At 44.3% G+C, this 21,412-nt stretch overlaps 1 protein-coding gene across 1 annotated transcript in view; it reads left to right on the forward strand.

Moving 5' to 3' along the window:
- Positions 1-21,412, forward strand: part of LOC311226578 (exopolyphosphatase PRUNE1-like) — a gene marked incomplete at its 3' end in the record, with an annotated part of 68,099 nt that overhangs the window by 12,491 nt on the left and 34,196 nt on the right. The window contains exon 2 of the mRNA XM_084311998.1: positions 19,088-19,192. Coding sequence (XP_084168124.1) covers positions 19,088-19,192 — 105 coding nt within the window. The remainder of the gene's footprint in view (positions 1-19,087; positions 19,193-21,412) is intronic.

The raw sequence follows: 21,412 nt of genomic DNA on the forward strand, positions 1-21,412 counted from the left end.
CTCGGTGCATCACAGTGGGCTACTATTGTGCTAACAACATGCCGCGGCGTCCGGCTTGTCGGCCGGCATGAGTGCCCGATTTGGGATGGTTCTCTCCTCTTTGTGTGCCCCCGTTCTCGCGGGTGTCCTGCCGGGGAGCTTGTGGACGCGACAACAGCGGCGGCCGTAGGGTGTTTGAGCCTGTAGCGTTAGTTAGCTCATAGCTATCGTGTACCACTAGCGTTACGGGCTCGAGCACCCTACGGCTGCCGCCGTTGTCGCGTCCATGGGCTCCCCGGCAGGGTACCCGTGGGGACGGGGGTGTACAGAGAGGAGAGAACCATTTTGGGTCGGGCGTTCATGCCGGCCAGCGAGCCGGACGTCGGGATATGTTGTTAGCACAATAGCTACCAAGCTAAGCTATGTTAGCTTCTAACGGTGTATACACAATATGTACAACGATACAATGATTTACATTATTACAAATATGGTAACGTGGTTGTGGCTTTTACAAATAGTGGTTAGCTTTAGAGATGGATGGCTATGATCACGGAGCAATAGTGTTGTTAGGTGAAACAGATACATTTTCATTCGGCTAGTAGTAGCAAGGCTCTCTGCCTGCAGTGCCTGCCACTAGCTGTGTGTGACTCTCAGAGCCCCCTGGTGCCCTGCACCTGTTGTGACGACATCATTTCGATTACACGCGCACGTTATGAACCATTGATTAAAATATCCACGTGCGTGGTGATTGTGTTGGGCAGACAAAATGTTTGATAAAAACGCTAAAACTGGGTCAATTTCAATAATTTTTTTTCCTTCTTCATGAAAGTCACCGTTGGCCTAGTCCACATTGTTTATTGAACAAAAATACAACATGCAAGTTGGCCTTTAAATTTGTTTAAAAAAAATTTGTAATCTTTAATTTTTTTATATAAATGGAAATGTATGGTTGAAACATGCAAACATTCAAACGCACACACACTAATAAGCATTGGAGGCCGACCGTCCATACTAACACAATTGGCAGTGTTAGCGGGTGGGAAGCTGACATGGGTGCGTGTGTCCTGGTCGCTGTAAAACAGCGACTCCTACAGTTCGGTCGGGGCGCCTGCACAGCAAGGGAAGGATCTGGGAGAGGTAGTGTGACCTTCCACACGTTACACTCTCCCGGTGAGAGTCAGTGCTGCCAGGTGAAAAGAAGCGGTGGGCTGGCTACACATGTGTCGGAGGATGTGATAGTCTCCGCCCTCCCAGACCGACTGTAGGGGGTAGAGTGCGCAACGACCAGGAAGGGGAGTGGGAATTGGCATAACGACTAACATTGGGATTGGAGAAAATCGGAAAAAGAAGGGGGTAATACAAAAAGATAATACAAAAAAAAGAACAGGCTAGCCTAGCATATGTATGATTAGCAACAACACTGATTTTGATGGATTTTCAGTTTTTTTGTAATGTCAGATTGAAAAAAGTACTCACTCTTACCATAAGGGACAAAATTGTCCTCTTCAAAAACGCCATAAAAATATGACTGTTGAAATAATTTACCACTTTTTCTTTCATAAATCTTTTATTCAACTTCAGCCCTGATCATAACACCACATATTCATTTTATAATTCTAACCCTTTAAATGCCAGTGTGTGTGATGGCATATATTTGCAATATATCAAATGCAAAGTAGATTTATCTGGGGGGGATTATTACAGGCTAGCATGTGTCAATGATTAGCACCAACACTGATTTAGCTGGATTCTTTGTTTTTTTGTAAGGGTCCCACCTCCACCAATCACATGTGTGAGCAAGAGAGAGAGAGAGAGAGATCGTTCTCCAACTTGTGTGAGTTGCAGTGATCTCCTGGTTGTTCAGCCACCTAGGTTATCTAACTATTGCGCTGCTGAAACTAGAAACACTGGCCTGGCCTGCTTCAGTGGCCTGACTGCATTAAAAAATATATTTCTTTTTGGAAATGATCTGGCGACCCCCCCCCGCGGCGGCTCGCAACCCCTCAGAACCACTGAGTCTACAAAATACGGCTTTTATTGACCCATTTATACATAATTTACAAAATAGAACATAAATGGTCCAAATAATAAAAACAGGACGAACAGACCTGAACGTAACGGAAGACAAAGACAAATGAGAACTCAAAACTACATATAGGTCCTGGCCAGAAACATTAACATAAGTAGGTTAATTGATAATTAATATTCTACTAAATAATATGAACAACCAATCATCTTAATTAATAAGGAAATACATATAACAAAACTCAATTACAATACCGCTATTTAGGGTGGACCAGTCGCAGCTGCTCCGTTTGCCCAGAACGAGGACGGCTGGCTGCAGACTTGAAGAAACAAACAATGCATGCACTCAAACTTAAACCATGTGAGTCTGTTAATAAAGAATGTATATTATATCAGTACGCAAGTCTATGTGTCGTGTGTCATTATGTGAAATAGAAATTGTGTATGTGCATCATGAATGTAAACGTGTACAAACATTAACCAACTAAGAGGGGAACACTAGGGTGAGGGAACACTTAACTATGTGCAGGTGCGGTGCACACAGACGCATCCGTCACAACCACTAAGGTACCCATGTACATGTCAAAATACTTCCCAAAGGTCAGTGAATTCCACGACCACAACACCAGATGGAGTTCCACAAATCATGTTCAACCCAGATTTGGCTCAAACAAGGGACTAAACACGTTTCGCAATTATGCCACATCAATGTGGAACGCCCTACCCACAGCAATAAATAAATAAAAATGAGAATCCATTCCCTACCCACCTTCAAAAACGCTCTAAAAGAGCACCTACGGGAGGCCGCAATTTGAAACTGGCCCCGGTAAATGTCCAACCCCCCCCCCCCCAATGTACAGTTTCCTCCCCCGCAAATGTTTATATTCTCTTTTTGAAACTGTCTGTAAATAAACAGTACTGTATTTGTATATCTTGTATGTCATAAATGTCTGGATGTAACAGTACTGTATATCTGTATGTTGTGTATGTCATTGAAATTGAAAATGGGGGACCCTGATGTAAACAAGACGAAAGTCTTTCTCTGGTCTGAATCCTCTTAACAATTGTGTGTATTGAGCCGTACTGTATTGTACCCATTCTGCAATCTGTTAATAAAATGTTCAATCAATCAAGCAATTGCTCAAGGGCACTTAGGCATAGATGGTGGGCACTCGATGGGCACTAGATGTAATACCAGCCAGCCTTCAGTCACCAGCTCACAGCTGGAATACACCCTCCTGTCAGTGGTGGGGATTGAACCAGCGAACTTTCAGTTTCTGACCAGCCTCTTGACCTCTACGTTATGCTGCCCTCCCCCAGTTACATGTTCCAACTCAAAAATTGAATACTTGAGTATCTCCCAAAAGATGCAAATATTACAATATTACTCTCCCTACCATAGAACAGAAATGCGTGCGTGCTGAACATTATCCAAATGGAATGATTGGTATGAGGGGGCTGAGGAAGGGCAATGCAAGATAAGAGATGTTAAGAGAGACACAGAGAGAGAGATGGAGGTGAGAGAGCAGAGAGAGACAGGGAGAGAGTGAGAGGACAGAGAGAGCGACAGACAGACAGAGAGTGAGAGAATGAAAGAGAGAGATGCAGAGCAAACAGAGAGAGAGAGATGCAGAGCGAGAGAGAGAGATGCAGAGCAAACAGAGAGAGAGAGAGAGAGAGAGAGAGAGATATGCAGAGCAAACAGAGAGAGAGGGAGAGAGAGATGTTGCTCCGGATAAGAGTGTCTGCTAAATTCCTGAAATTAAATGTAAATGTAAAACAACTATTAGCTCCTGAACCTACAGTACATCTATCAGATATAGACCTACAGCACATCTATCAGATATAGACCTACAGCACATCTATCAGATATAGACCTACAGTATATCTATCAGATATAGACCTACAGCACATCTATCAGATATAGACCTACAGTACATCTATCAGATATAGACCTACAGCACATCTATCAGATATAGACCTACAGTACATCTATCAGATATAGACCTACAGTACATCTATCAGATCTAGACCTACAGTACATCTATCAGATATAGACCTACAGCACATATCTCAGATGTAGACCTACAGTACATCTATCAGATATAGACCTACAGCACATCTATCAGATATAGACCTACAGTACATCTATCAGATATAGACCTACAGTACATCTATCAGATGTAGACCTACATCACATCTATCAGATCTAGACCTACAGTACATCTATCAGATGTAGACCTACAGCACATCTATCAGATATAGACCTACAGCACATCTATCAGATATAGACCTACAGTACATCTATCAGATATAGACCTACAGCACATCTATCAGATATAGACATACAGCACATCTCTCAGATATAGACCTACAGTACATCTATCAGATATAGACCTACAGCACATCTATCATATATAGACCTACAGCACATCTATCATATATAGACCTACAGCACATCTATCAGATATAGACCTACAGTACATCTCTCAGATATAGACCTACAGCACATCTATCATATATAGACCTACAGCACATCTATCAGATATAGACCTACAGTACATCTCTCAGATATAGACCTACAGCACATCTATCAGATATAGACCTACAGCACATCTATCAGATATAGACCTACAGCACATCTATCAGATATAGACCTACAGTACATCTCTCAGATATAGACCTACAGCACATCTCTCAGATGTAGACCTACAGCACATCTCTCAGATATAGACCTACAGTACATCTATCAGATATAGACCTACAGCACATCTCTCAGATGTAGACCTACAGCACATCTCTCAGATGTAGACCTACATTGACTGGTCTCTGAATACAAAGTCACGGTAACCCTTTAGATTACAGGCCATGAACAACACATAGTTACGTAGTGGTTAGTGGGATAATGACCCAGTATTTACCCAGGGCCAGAATATCTGCTTATTGACCAGTATTTACTCAGTGAATTTACCGTATATTTCTGTATATCTTTACTGTATATTTTATATTCGAATGTAACATAGGAAATGTATATCCCAGACCGTATTTTATTCTTAGGCTTATGTTTATTCTTATTCGTGACTTTTGGTTTTGTAATGTTTACTGTTTACTGTGAGTGATTTGTAGTGCCAAATTTCCCCCCGGGATGAATAAAGTATTTCTATTCTATTCATCTGCAGTAGGTCTGAGTTTGGTTTATCTTCTGCGCCCACATCTTGTAATGACATGTTGTTCACACACAGCCTGTAAACTAAAGCATTAACCACAATGCTTTTAAGTAAAGGATGACTGGATGAGTCTGTTCTAAGATGGCTGAAGAGCATCAAGATCAGTGGTTCGTTGGAACCCTCAGGGGGTTGCAAGAGAGATATATACGTAGTAATTAAGTAGGTTGAAGCGGCTTATTGTCATTGGTATAAGCCGTGCAACAAGGTAGTCTATCCCCCTTATGAGGCTCTAGACCAGGGAGATGGATTGCTGGGGTGGAGCGCCACACCTACCGTCAGCTCCCAGTACTTACTGCACATCTTACCAATACTCCGTTGGCCGTGCCCGGTATCAAACCCAGAACCTTGCGATTCAAAGTTGGGCACTCTATTGACTGAGCTACCCTCATCCCTAAATGGGAATTTACATTTAGTCATTTAGCTGACACTTTTATCCAAAGCGACTTACAAGTTTTGTACAACAAGACAGCAGGAAGGGTACAACTCTTATCAGTTGAGTAACAATGTTCATCAAGTGTTGAGTGCTATAGTGTTGGTGTTAGTATATTAGGACAAGTGCATGACAGTAAGGTTAGATCATCTGGAAGGAGACTTCTGTCTCTAGATCATCTGGAAGGAGACTTCTCTCTAGATCATCTGGAAGGAGGCTTCTCTCTAGATCATATATAATACATAAAAACATCTCACAAAATCAGCTCACAAAATATCGCAAAATATATTGGAATTCAATTTTCTTTCCCCCACCTCTACTAAGAGGGGCTCTTTTGCCTAGATCATTTGGAAGGAGACTTCTGTCTCTGATCTTCCCCTTTTCGGTATTTGGTAACTGGTATTTGGTAACTGGTGCGCATCGTGGCCTTTGCACCTGTATCCAGGGATACCAACCAATAATGTTTCATCCCCGCTGATGTAAGATAGCGCCGGTCCAAATACAAGCTGTCCTGATGTGACACCAGTCACCAGACCGCTCTGGTTTTAATCGCCCTTCTATTTACTGTGTGACAGGGGCCAGTCCTGCTAGCGAGGAGGACTAGAGCTTCCTCTGGAGGTGAGGACTCTCACACCACGGGCCGTGTGTTAGTGAGCATGAAAGGCAGCGGTGCTACAGACTAAGCCAAATCAGAAGCATGCTCTGGATTCAGTGGAAGTATTTGTACATGTTAGGGTCAGGGCAGCGTAGGGCGTTACCAGGCGCTTGTGGAATTTCCCTGAAAGTAAACCAAAAACCACATCTATCATGTCAGAGATTATTCCGTTTTACCCACGGATAAAAGGATGCTATGATTCTTTAACACTTTGGATGCCACGCCGTGTTTTCCTTTTTACCCCCTTGATGCCCAAACCCACTCCAATGTTAACTTAATATCGCCTAATCTATGTTTTAAATGATGGCTATGTGTCTAATCTGCCCGTCGCTTATCAAAGACTCATTTTCCAGTCAACAGTCAAGGCAGATCGTTTTTTTATCGCTTCATTTCCGTTTGATAGCATTTTGAAAATCACTAGTTTTCGCGGAAAAAACAACCCTATGATGATAATCGTCTTTTACTGGAATATTCCAGAACGTTGTCATTTGTCGGCCTATTTATGAATCGTTTTCAAATAAACGCTAGATGATCGATAGTATATGTGTGCGCACGCACGCTCGTGCCGCGCGCTGATAATCGCTGCTCTTATTTCCTGATGGCTTTTACAGTCAAAACAGCTATATCACATATAGTGGAAACGCTTATATCTCCGTGAAAACGAGTCTGATTATCCTAAGACTGATAACATAGATTCCTTACCTGAGGTCAGATGGTATCCAAATGGTTTATTCCAATTTCCGATCGCCATTCGAAAAAATCGATAATTGTATTGATCCACCGTGTGTACAGTAGAACACAATATTCGCCGTGGCACCAAGGTTCCAGAATGAACTCTGGTAGACGCCGGTTACATCAGTGAGAAGTAAAATGTGGAGTCAGAAATCCGTTCTCCCATTCACTTTCATTGAGTCCAATCCAAAAGGGTGATTTACCATCTGGGAGACGATAGGGGGCGCTTTTTTCACATCTGAGCGCCGGCGGTGCCTGGATATCCAACGGTAGGCTCGCTTGATGCAATATGATTTCAGATCGCTAATAATTTTTATTTTTTTAAACCAGAAATCTCGTGATGGGCATTCAACGGTCGGGGGTAAACCTGAGAAATCTCGGGCGTGGCATCCAAAGTGTTAATGGCGAGAAACCGATCTAAATCATTGTTGTTCAACAACAGTGACCGAAATCTAATGGTTTAAGTCTACAGTGTCCCGTAACCGTAATGGATCTGATCAATACTCTGTATCGGATGTACTTAAAGGTATAATCTGTAATGCCCGTCAAACTGCGACCTCTAGGCAAAAGAGCCCCCAAAGTGGTATTGCAGTTTGTTTACATGTTTGGGGTGTAACGGTACGTGTATTCGTCCCGCGAATTTACGGTACGGCCGTCACGGTGCGGTACGCGCACCCATCCGACGAATAATTATCATAAATATAATATATAAATAAAATAAATAAATAATTTATATTAATAATAATTATTATAAATATTTTTTTTCTATTCGAACTCATACCGAACCGTGACCCCAATCCCCAATACCGAGGTACGTACCGAACCGTGGCTTCTGTGTACCGTTACACCCTTTGGGTTGGAGTTGGTCATTGCTGGCTACACCTCAGGTTCGGCCAAGAGAGGTCTGGAAAAATTCTCAGTATAATAAGTTACTAAAATCCAACCCACACATCGCACCAAAACAAGAAATGTAAAGAAAGCGCAATACTAAGTGGTAGGGGTGGGAATCATCAGAAGCTCGACGATACTAGAGTCGCGATGTATTACTTTTTTCAACTGCAAATGATGTCCCCAATAGAAAACCTTGTTAACATCTGCAATAAATATATATATGCATCATCTGTTTTATAACATAACATTTTTCAGTCTGTTCACCTCATTCCAATAATTTTTATTGCAGTAAAATGGGATTGTCAAGCAATATATAAGGCTGCCAATAAATGTGAAAAACCTGGAGTGCGTGCCTGGACTTGTTTCCCAATTTTTTATATATAGTATCAGAGATTACAGCACCCAGTGTCAAGTCTAGTGAGGTGAGCGCGTTCTACAACTTCTTTCAAGCAATATATAATAAATTACTTTAAAAAATATATCATTACTTGGCGTCACTGTATTGATATAACATCAGCTCACAAAATATCGCAAAATATATTGGCATTTTCTTTCCCCCACCTCTACTAACAGCGCAGACACACCAGCCGCGCATGCAGGCACTCGCGGGTTCCGCGCGAGATTGTGCGCGTGGCCAGGGACACCGAGTCTTGCACGGAGGAAGGCACATTTACATTGGAACAGCTGTAAATGCCTAGTCTATTGTGAAGTCAGTCCCCATTTGAAGATTTCCTAAAGATTTCCAGTTCCAGTGTTCTATTGTCCATTTTGCATATATAACCAGTTATTATATAATTAATTAGAATGTTAGAATTCATTTTAGAATGATGATCAGTGTGACTGTAGCTACTCCTGAAAAAGTATAGTAATAGGGTTTAGTTGTATTGGGAAAGATACAGACACATTAGCTGGTTGAACAACATATATATGTGTGGTAATAATGCAGATATTGAGTGTATTTCTGTGAAAATGCGCATTGGCGCATGCCTCTGAATCCAACCAAAGCGAAAACGATCGCTTCCAACCCGCGAGTCGTGCGCCCGCTTGCGGCCGGTGGGCACAGCTACGTCCGTTAACGTGGGAGCGAAAGTGAAGCGCTGGTCGCGGGCGGCTGAAGCGCTTGGCCTTTGCGCGCGGCTGGTGTGTCTGCGCTGTAAGAGGGGCTCTTTGGCCTAGAGCTTGCTGTTTGACGGCATTACAGATTCTACTTTTTTTATCTTTTCCCCCCTCCTTTTTTCCGATTTTTTCTCCCATCCCACTGTTAGTCGTTATGCCAATTCCCAACCCCCTTCCTGGTTGTTGCGCACCCCCCCCCCCCCCCTACTGTTGGTCCGGGAGGCCGGAGACTGTCGCATGTTTTCCTCCGACACATGTGCAGCCAGCCGGCCGGCAGCCAGCCTGGCAACTCGCAGATTCTCACCGGGAGAGTGTAACGGGTGGAAGGTCACACTACCTTTCTCCAGATCCTACCCTCGCTGTGCAGGCGCCCCGACCGAACTCTAGGGGTCGCTGTCCACAACGCCCAGGACCCACCCACGGCTTCCCTCCCCCTAACTCAGCCAAACGAGTTAGTATAGCGATCAGCCCAAGCCAAGGCAATGCTGACTCTCCGGGAGTCGAGACCGCAGCCTCTTGCATTGGTGACGAGCACAATCTCCGCTACGCCACCTGACCGCCCCACAGATTCTACCTTTAAAGGAGTGAGTTTTATGGACTTCTCCAACTCTGTTCCACCTGATTTGTGTCTCCAATGGTATAGGGGAGCCTCACGTGTGTTTTAAAAATAATAAAATGTATTATTTATAAAAGATTTATTGCCGTGAAAGCTTAGAAACAGACACATCATTGTCTAATACGTGATTGCATGGTCCTCTATTCCACTGTGTGTGTGCGCATGCATGCATGCGTTTTCGTGTTCAACATTAAACTATTGTGCAACTATTCCAACCTTATTTCAACCATACCCTTGTGTTTGCTATTTTATTGACATTATGTTGCAGGAGATTACAGCAAATTGTTTTCTTTATTGCAATTTTTTTGCCTCCCAGATGGGGGGCACAGCCCCCCTCCAGACCACCCCCTAGTTGTGACTCAGCACCATCTTGTTCCAAATCCTGAGGAAAGCCCTGGAGCGGGATTCACAAAGGGTGGATCCCGTGGCTTTTTCCGACGGAATGTCGGTGCATATCGCTCTGAAACTCTGTTTTGTATGGAGGATGCTCAACGGGTGAAATGAAGGTTGGCAATTGGCAGGTCATATGGGCGGATCTGCACTGGTATCTCATAGCTCAAAGACTGAGCAGAATCCGCATGCTAACCCTGTGCAGTTAACCTCTTAACACATTCTGGGCCATTTGGATCTAAAATCACTGTAGACGGCCAGCATTTCTAAACAGACTTGCATAGTCCGTGGGGCTGTTTGTAGAGCTAAATCTATACTATAGTATTGCTATCTGTCCATTCTCATTGTCAATTGACACCATAAACCGTCCCTTCAAAATGGCTTAAAGATTTTATTTTTTCATCAATACGTTCTCATTTTATAGCGTCTTGAATATAAGCGTTATAAGGGATTTCGGCTGGGATATTTCCTGGAAGGCGAGATACAGGGCTAATAGCTAATAACGTTAAATCCAATGGCATTTCGGATATACAGAAGCTACAGTTAAAACTCAAACTGCATATGATCGGTATGATGGTCCACCATGAAAGGGGGGGGGGGGACGTCGTTTCTGATGATTGATTGCCAATAACCGCGTTAGCCTCATTCGCTGATCGGGTGGATGGCTATCATAACAAGCCCTGATCAGCATGTCATTTACGTGAAAAAGATCTTACCGTGGGCCGGTTGGATCCCCCAAAGCATTTCCCAGTTATCGATCGCCATCTGGTAGATCCATATGTCCATTGGCTGATGATATATTCCTTTACTGCATAGTGAAATCCGCGTCCCAAAACGTATTCCAAGCTACTAGGCTGCACATCCAGAATCCAACTAACTGGAAACTACATTGAAAGTAAAAAAAAATTGTGCACCGTTCTGCCACAGGGCACACTGCATTATCGAGACAGCGCCCCTAAGAGGATCTGGCCAGTAATGCACTTTTCAGAATTCGAAGAGGAGGGTAGATCTGCAGTGCAGCTCGTGACATCGAGTAGGTTATTACAATGGAATAAAAGCCAAAACAACCTTGCCACGGACATGTCCGTGGTTGGTCCTCAACCGTTGGATTCTAAACACGGATTTATCCGTGGTTGGCCCCGAAACGGTTAAGCCCCGGAGCCCTATTTTCTGAAAATCCGCCTAAAATACATAAGTAAATGGAAGATTGCTCCACTTCTACAAGGTCCATTTGCATGTTCTTGGTATCTAGGCCCGGGACATCTATGGACCTCAGTGAATGTATTCCAAGTGCCAGAAATATTGTGTCTATTACTAGGCTTGCTTAAATTGTGATGAAACAAAGGAGAATATGTATTATGATTTTTCTTTGCATCTTTGACAGTGAATAACACCATGCTAAAAATGACCAGACATAAGAAACTGCCATTGAGCTCGTTCAGTACCTTCTTGAGATCAGAATCTAAGGAAATTAATAAAGGGAAGATGATTAAACAGAATGTTTTGTAGACCTGAATTCTGCCATCCGGACCCATGCAATTTTAAATATTATTATAGAATATAGAATGAGGCCTATAAATTACCTTATTATAGCCATTAGCCAACTTGCACACTATGGATCGAGCGAAATCTCTTTCAAATGGCAGAGTTCAATTTGGATTTAGTATCACCAGGTATGCATGAAGAACAGAGAATGAAATCTACTGTATGTACAGTAGGTTTTTTATTCTTGCGACAGCTCAGCCATGGTTGTTAAATGTTCAAAATAGGGGAGACAAACTAACTGCGCTCCAATATATGCCAATAACGTTCAGTTTTGTGGTATATAATCCTGAGTAATAAGAGAAATTAACAAAATTCATACACTAGTCATTTGTTTGAAGATAGCTAGAGGCCGTTGGGAAGTGTAGTTTTAAAATATTCCAACGCTCATTGAGAGCTCTGGATGTCCTCTTCTCAAAATGACTACATTCAACGACGGTCGCTTTTTCAAAATGGCGTATCCCCGCGATCACAACAACACATTTCAAAAACTAAAATCTCACTAATAACACTTTAACCTATTGGTAAACAAACGTATTGCTGAAAATATACACTATGACTGCTGTTGTGACATGGTTATGATGTTTACTCTTGAATACGTTAAAAAAAAAATGCTAATTATGTCTGACAGTCTGGAGAGCTTGATTTATGACGTGATGTAATTTTGGTACCGGTCCCGTCGGGCTTAACAGGTTAAGGGTGCAATTCCCACCACGCAATCCATTCTTAGTGGATCCCGCCCCTGGTCTCACTACTAGCATTGGTCTACAGTTGACCAGGACTGCAATGTAGAGAACCTTTCAGAGGAATTCTGTTGCTAGAGGAACAGCTTGCTCTCCTATCTAGACCTGTAGCTTGCTTGGCTCAGATAAGGCTTAGATAAGGTTCTGGCAGGGACAGTGGAACAGTCCACAAAACCGGTTCTGTCCCTGAGTCAGTATTGGGGTAATGGTATGGTACATTTCTGGTACATTGAGGGAGGAAAATACCAATTCCAGTTTTAAATTGTATTTATATTCTTTCTTGTTTGTCTTTGTTTATGTGGTGTAAAAATGGCACGTTATGAAACCTTTTGTCATTCATTCATTTCAAATGTTCATGTAGATAGAATTGTTTTTGTGAGATGACATAGTTTCATTCAGACTCAGTGTGGAAGCGGTGCTGAAAGTGTAGCCAGGGACCGACAGAGAGAGACTAGCCTACATTCTGCATTCCACCGTCCCAGAGAGACAGCTCCACAACAGCACGCTATTTCTGTCCTGTTTGAAGCCCCCCCCCCCCCCCCCCGCGCGCGCGTGTCCTTGAATGGGACGTCTGTCTCCGTGTCTCTGTGTGTGGGTGTTTTCACACATCCTCACAAGCCGCGTCCTCATAATAAGGAAAGACGACGAGCGTCCGTCCAACTGGGAAGTTCCACGTGTGGACATTCCGTCAATCATTACTTTGAAAAAAGGGGGCGCGGTGTGGAGAGACGCTTCCTTATATAGAGCGAGTTCTGTCAGAGGCCATGTAATGTCCTCCTCACAAGTGGTAGCAACACAGATGTGTCTATGTGAGAGAGTGTGTGTGTGCATGCGAGTGTGTGCCCATGGATGCATGTCATTTTTAGTAATAAAGCGGGGGGGGGGGGGGGGGGTCATTGAAGTGGGTGTGACAAGCGAGCACGGCACAAATAATTGTTATGGTTACCAAGGTTTTTACTAATTGTCCTCATCTAGGATGATAAGACAAGGACGGGTCCAACAACTATTCTTCCTGGGGTCCACACAAAAGGCAACATCAAATATAACCATCACATGATGTACATTCACACGGTTACAATTATCAATAAAAATCTCGATCTCTGGGTGGGGTCCTCAGGCATCTGATGAGTGGGCTGCAGCATCCTGGGTCAGCAGCGGGAAAGCGGTTTGACAGCTCCAGGGCAGGACAGGTTTTTAGGCTGTTTCTGTAGCCCCTGCCGCCATGAGCTGGCTTCCACGGGCCAGCGTCAGCCGTCAGTAGAGCAGAGCAGGGATTCTCAGATGTAAATCATAACATGCACCAAATATCATAGAAAAATCACTATGGATACTGTCATGGTGTCCTGGAAGTTATTTCACTATCGCATGAGCATGAGGGGATGAGGTGAATGGAAGCGGACATGGCCGGTTAGACTACAGTATGCATTGTCCAACTAACACCTCTCCCGAAGGCTAACCGGCCATGTCTGCTTCCATTCATTGTGCTAAGCTAGGCTAACATGCAGCCAGATAGCTTTCTACTGAACGCACAGAGATGAAACTGGTATATATCTTCTTGTCTCTCGCTGGAGAAGACGGTAAGCTAATTTCCCAAAATGTTGGTGTGTTCCTTTTAAAGGTGAGGAGGACCTTTAAGAAACCAGGAAAGCAGCAGGACACGTCCTAAAAGCCTGTGCTGACAAACTGGCCCCGGTATTTACTGACATAATCAACCTGTCCCTAGAACAGTCTGTCATCCCCACCTGTTTGAAAGAGTCCACTATTGTCCCTGCACCCAATAACCCAACGCCCACTTGCCTCAATGACTATCGCCCTGTAGCTCTCACTTCCATAGCCACGAAGTGTTTTGAGAAGCTAGTGAAGGGCTACATCTGTTCCTCCCTCCCCAACACCCTGGACCCCCTGCAAGTTGCATACCGCCCCAACAGGAAGAGGCAGGGGAACTATGTGAGAATGCTATTTATTGACTACAGCTCAGAATTCAACACCATAGTCCCCTCCAAGCTCGTCGTCAAGCTCAGAGACCCGGGCTTGAACTACGACCTCTGCCAGTGGGTCTGACGAACTGTCTGCAGGTTCCCTGCAACCTTTACAACCTCGTTTGAGTATAAATTAGGCATGCGTCTAGACTTAAATCGGCTGTTTAGAGGAGATCATGTCATCTACCGTCTATCTCTAAGGTATAGATGCTTTCAACTTGACAACATAAACATCCTCAACAGACTACATATGACTTCCTGTTAGCCACTAATATTAAAGGAGCACTTCACCGAAAAACAGTAGCAATTTATTTTGCACATGAACTCACACATGTCCCAAGGCTCTAAACTGTTTTTCACACATTCATTTAGTTTGACAGTTATTGATGAATTTGAATATCTCCTCCCATGATGTCATCAGAGGACACTGAATCCTTGTGTTGTGTTAATTACAGCTCAATGAAATGATGTATTGCAATCTTTATTCCTGAGCTGTAATTAACACAACACTAGGATTCAGTGTCCTCTGATGACATCATGGGAGGAGATATTCAAATTCATCAATAACTGTCAAACTAAATGAATGTGTGAAAAACAGTTTAGAGCCTTGGGACATGTGTGAGTTCATGTGCAAAATAAATTGCTACTGTTTTTCGGTGAAGTGCTCCTTTAATATTAGTGGCTAACAGGAAGTCATATGTAGTCTGTTGAGGATGTTTATGTTGTCAAGTTGAAAGCATCTATACCTTAGAGATAGACTATTTAGGACTATTTAGTGTCCTCTGACGACATCACCGGTGGCCATATTCAAACTCATTCACTCTCGATAACTGTCGGATAACTAAATGAATGTGTGTAAAACAGTTCATTAATCTGCATTGTTTTTCGGTGAAGTGCCCCTTAAACAGACTGTAACAGAAAACTAGAAGCACTCACAGAGATGCCAAAGCCTGGCGCCCCCCCGAGAGAGAGGACACAGTCTGCAGGTGCTGCTCTCCCTCCGCTAGGTAACGTCAGCTACATTGATTTCAATAGACAATGGTGTAGGGCGGCTGGGTGGCGTAGCGGAGATTGCGCTTGTCACTAATGCAAGAGACTCCGGTCTCGACTCCCCGAGTCAGCATTGCCTGCGGCTTGGGCCAGTCATCATACTATCTCAATTGGCAGAGTTAGAGGGTGGAAGTCTATGGGTGGGGATTTGGACGTTGTGGACAGCAACTCCTACAGGTCGGTTGGGTGACGCCTGTTCAGCAGAGACAGGAAACAACGGGGGCAGCGTGAGCCTCCCACGCGTTACTCCTCGCCACTGAGAGTCCGTGCTGTCTGGTGAAAAGATGCGACAGGCTGCCTCCTCGTGTACCGGAGGGGACACGTGATGCAAGGCTTCTATCCTCACTACAGCCGACCAGTGGGAGGCATAGTCTAGCGACGTTCAAGACAGGGGAGGGGAGAATTGAAGGGGAGAATTGGCGAGGCGAAATTGGGATAGAGAAAAATAGAAAAATAAGGAGAAAAAGTGGATAAAAAACGATGGTGTAAATGAATTCAAAATGAAATATTTGTCATTGACCAAATTCGAAAGATATTCATGAATTCCGGTCCGTGGTGCAAAGTTTCTGTTGGAGAGAACTGTCAGAGTTACAGACACACAGACAGGCCGACACACCCATCTTCCAGAGGAGACTCGGGTCTTTCAATGTGTGCAGCCGGCTACAGCAGGTGTTCTACCTAATATATACTGTTATGTAATGTATATTGTACTATGTATGATTCCATATGATTAGGAATGCGGTATGTAGGTGTAGCCGGTGTGATCTTACTGCGTTGTGTTTAGTCGATTCGACCCCTGTTAAGGGATCGCCCTGAGTGGGAGTTGAACCCCGGTCTCTCTGCACCGGGGCCGACATCACAGACCACTGTACCAAGAGGTGAATCCACCGCTAACTAACCACCTCTATCCTGCCTCCGAGGATCTCTACTCCACCCAAGGCACCACTGTAACAGTCCAACTCTGAACCTGCCACTTCGACCATGCCTTGGGTGGGATTCGAACCCCGGTCTCCCGCACCGGGGGCGGCAGCACAGACCACTGTACCAAGAGGTGAATCCACCTCCTGCTTCCGGGTCTGGATGCCTCTGGGGAGTGAGTTTACTTGCAGTACCGCTTACCATCCACAGCCACTGAACTACTTGTACCATCGTGACTGTGGATATACTGCGGTACCTCCGTTACATAGGCATATAGTAAATTAATATGTTTGATAGAAAGTATATTGTCACTTTCTGATTTTTAATACCACTTGGTTGCTTGTCTGTAAATGTCGTATCTGTTGTCATGTTTATATGTTATGTGTGGACCCAACTAGTAGCTCAACTAATGGGGATCCTAATAAAATCATAAAATCATACCAGTCTATAGTAGGCACTAGGCAGTGTCCTCTTCTTCGCTGTTGTATGCTGGGGGGGGGGGGGGGGGGGGGGGGTGTAACATCAACTCAAGAGACACTAACAAACTGAACAAGCTGGTGAGGAAGGCAAAGCTCACTAGTCCAGCTAACTGGAGGTGGAGGAGGAAGGGGACTATCTGACTCTTAAATGTTACTTGTCCTTTTGGACAAGTTATGTTTTTGTAGGTTTTTATTGATTTTTGCTACCGGGCAGTCCGGTAGAGAGAGAGAGGAGGAATGGGAGATAGACAGGGGAAGACATTCGGCAAAGACCACTGGGTCCGGGAGTGAACCCGGGTCGACCGTGTTGCACCGTAGTGCTGTATGCGATGCACCACTCGGGCGCCCAGACTATCTGACTCTTAATAATAAACATGACTGCATGGACTCTGGTGCAGTGTGTTACTACGGTTTGGCACATGTATACTATTATCACTATTACTACTTGTCTGATTTAATCCTACCACTCACTACTGTTGTTGTTGTTATGTTCTATGCTCTATTATTATTATTATTATTATTATTATTATTATTATTAATAATAATTATTATTATTATTATTATTATTATTATTATTATTATTATTATTATTATTATTATTATTATTATTATTATTATTATTATTATTATTATTATTATTATTATTATTATTACCTATTCTACCTGTACCATGCTGCTATGACACCTGGATTTCCCCCAAGGGGATTAAAAAAGCAACACTTGACACACACAGACAGGACTGATTGCCGCAGCCCCTTGCCAGCACTTTGCACGCGGTTGTAATAAACTTTGAGCCAAGCTGTTGCCCAGCAGCAACACAACCCCGCTGAAACAGAAGTAAGACTAGCCTACATTTTAAACGTTGCACCTAAATACACACCAAGCTGTTCTTATATGTAGGGTATACACTGAATTGTAGAAATGTTTTCCTTCTTCCTCCCATCGCTCCTTTCCTCCTTCCTTCAGTCTTCATGTTCTTTCCATTTTCTTCCCCACACTGCCTGTATACAAACACTGTCTACACAAGGTAGAACTGGAGATCATCAAAAAAGCCTTTTTTTTTTAAAGGGCCACACTTAGCTAATTTTCATCCTGAATCCTTTCGTTTTGTACTGTAGTTAGGATGGGGGGGGGGGGGGGGGGGTGGGTGCGGCCGAACTCTCAAGACACAGAAGACACGTTTTATGTACGATTATCACGTCCTCCTCACAACAGAACGATAGGATTCAGGATAAAAATCTGCAAAGATACAATGAAGATAAGATAAGTTACACATAAGTTAATAAGTTAGGAAGCTTTATTGTCATTACACTGCGAGATGACAACGACAATATGACAGCACTCCTTGATGTTAAAAGAACGATTCGAGACAAAGTCATAATAAAAGCAGTACTCAACTTTCTCAAAGTCAAAGTACTCAAAGTGCTATCGAGTTTGCAAATAAACAATAACAATTAACAGCATATGATCTGGCAGCAACACATGATGTAAACAATACTCATATTGTCCAGAAGCGTGGCTACATGGGTAGAGCTCCGGACTCATCACCGGTTCGAGCCCCGGTCAAGACCATTGTCAGAAAGTGGTGTTGTTGTCCAGCAGGGACAATCTGTCCTTGGCAGAAATAACGCCCCTGTTACGGTGATAGGGATATGGACACCGTACTGCTGTGAGTGCCGTCCTTCGGATCAGACGTTAAACTGAGGTCCCGATATTCCTGGCCAAATTCCCAATCAGGTCTCTGACATCAATGCCACCTAATCACGCCCCCCCTTAATTGGCAGATAATATAAATCCTTGTCTCCTTTCATTTTGTTGCCAATGGTTACAGGCAACCATGTTGGAAGACATTCTGTGCAAAGCCTCTATTAGGGGCCATGAAGCATTCTAAATGAAAAGCAATATTCATTGACTTCCACTAGCATGATTTATGATGCTACAGTGTTCTGCTTTTTCCAATATGTAAAAAAAAACTCTTTGGGCTCTTTGAATGGACTGACAGGACTCTCAGTTTGAGAGGATAAGATGTTCCAGACAGCCTCTTGAGAGAACAAAGCTGTCCTGGTGCCGTGCAGAGGCCCTGGTATACAAATTAAATAAACTCATCTCTCCCCTGTTCTTTCTCTCCATCTCTCCCCTCTTCTTTCTCTCTCTTCATCTCTGCTCTCTTCCTTCTCTCTCCATCTCTCCTCTCTTCTCTCTCTCTCCCCATCTCTCATCTCTTCTTTATCTCTCTCCATCTCTTCCCTCTCTTTCTCTCTCTCCATCTCTTCCCTCTCTCTCTCCATCTCTCCTCTCTTCTTTCTCCTCCTCAGACCAGTTCCCAGGGCAGCTCAGTGTTCCATGTCGTCCTCTGCAACGAGTCATGTGACCTGGACTCTGTGGTGTCATCGCTGGCCTTCGCCTACTTCCTGTCCAAAGTAAGTCAGCTGTTTGCAAGAAAACACACGTGCATGTACGCACACACACACACACACACACATTTGTATTACAATACATAGTAAGGACATCCCACATTGGTTTACATTCTACACCCTTGCTAATGACATTGACGCTTAATGCCTAACCTCTAAAGCAGCGGTTCCCAAACTGTGGTGCGTGCACCCCTTGTGGTGCGCGAGAGCCCTCTTGGGGGTGCGTGACATGAAAAGGCTAATGGCGGTGCTATGGTGTTATTTTACTAATAAATATAACTAATATACATTATTTCAAATGGGTATTTTCACTGTGTAAAGCATGAAATTTACGAAACTTTAAATAATAAAAAAAAAAATATGTATCCAAAATGCACTTTACTTCCTGCCAAGATGCCATGGGCGTGCGACTGGGACCGGTGTGCTATTATTGTGGCAGCGTATATTATGCTCATGTGTTTTCCTACACTTCATGCGTTCTTGGAGGGAAACAAAGTTGTCATGGGTGAACCTGTAAAAAGCCTAATAACAGAACACCTCAACCAACTCGCTGAGCAGCTACGGACATATTTCCTTTCCATATTATCTCAGACGTGGATTCAACCCATTTGAAGTTTCCCCTCCTGTCCCACAACTGTCACTACAACCGCAGCAACAGCTGATCGACCATCTGATGGAGCATATACCCAGACCTGGCAATGCAAGCCGTGAGGATTTAAATGCCCTTCGCCAATCTATGCAACCTCCACCCTCCTTTCAGCCCTTGCAACCTCCTTCGACAAGCTCTGTCCCCTCGTTGAGAAACCTGCCCGCCGTTCCCCACCCAGTCCATGGCTGACAGATCCAGTGAGAGAACAAAGACAGGTCCTGAGAGCAGCTGAAAGGAAGTATAGAAAGTCACGCCTCACTGCTGACATCGACACATATCACAACCTCTTGTTAACATTCTCCAAAACCATCACTAATGCCAAAGCTTCTTTCTTCCACCATAGGATCGAGGCCTCTGCCAAGAATCTTCGCAAACTGCATGCTACCATGTCCTCCCTCCTCACTCCCCCCCCACCCCCCCCTCCCTCATCTTTCTCTGCCGAAGACTTTGCGATCTTCTTTGAGGAAAAAGTGGAGAACATCCGCAGCTCCTTCTCCCAACCCCCACCCATTCCAAATGCTGAATCGAGAACCTCATCCTTCACTCTGTCATCTTTCTCTCCCATTACAGAAGCAGAGACCCTGACACTGGTAACGTCAAACCGTCCGACTACTTGCCAGCTGGACCAGCTACCCTCCCCACTCCTCCAGACCATAGCACCAGACATCCTCCCATTCCTAACTGCAACCATCAACTCCTCACTCAACTCGGGGGTGGTCCCCACCTCCCTAAAACAAGCCAGAGTCACGCCGCTCATAAAAAAACCAACCCTGAACCCTACCGTCATAGGCAACTACCGTCCTGTCTCTCTTCTCTCCTTCCTTTCTAAAACACTTGAACGTGCTGTATCCAACCAACTTACTGCTTATCTCTTACAGAATGACCTCCTAGACCCTAATCAGTCAGGCTTCAGGACTGGTCACTCCACAGAGACAGCCCTCATTGCGGTCACAGAGGCACTTCACTTAGCAAAAGCGAAAGGCCTCTCCTCTGTCCTGATTCTCCTAGATCTATCTGCAGCCTTCGACACAGTCAACCACCAGATCCTCCTTGCGGCCCTCGCAGGAATGGGAGTGGCTGGCTCTGCGCTGACATGGCTGTCATCATACCTCAATGACCGCTCCTACCAAGTGTCATGGAGAGGGACCCTGTCGGCCACCCGCCCCCTGCGGACGGGTGTCCCCCAGGGCTCGGTTTTAGGACCCCTTCTCTTCTCCCTCTACACTAAATCACTGGGTAACATTATCACGTCTCATGGCTTCTCCTACCATTGTTATGCCGACGATACTCAACTCTTCCTCTCCTTCCCTCCCTCAGATATCCACGTCTCTGAGCGGATCTCGGCCTGTCTGTCCGACATCTCAGCCTGGATGACGTCCAACCACCTCAAACTGAACCTAAGCAAAACAGAATTGCTCCACCTGCCGGCCAAATCCTCCCCCCTAACCGACCTTTCAATCACAGTCGAGAATACAGCTGTGACTGCGTCCCCGACCGCCAAGAACCTTGGTGTTGTCCTCGACGACCAGTTGAACTTCTCTGCTCACATCGCAGCGACGACCAGAACCTGCCGATTC

This window comes from Notolepis coatsorum (assembly GCF_963971535.1).
Source record: "Notolepis coatsorum genome assembly, chromosome: 4".
Classification (NCBI taxonomy): Eukaryota; Metazoa; Chordata; class Actinopteri; order Aulopiformes; family Paralepididae; genus Notolepis; species Notolepis coatsorum.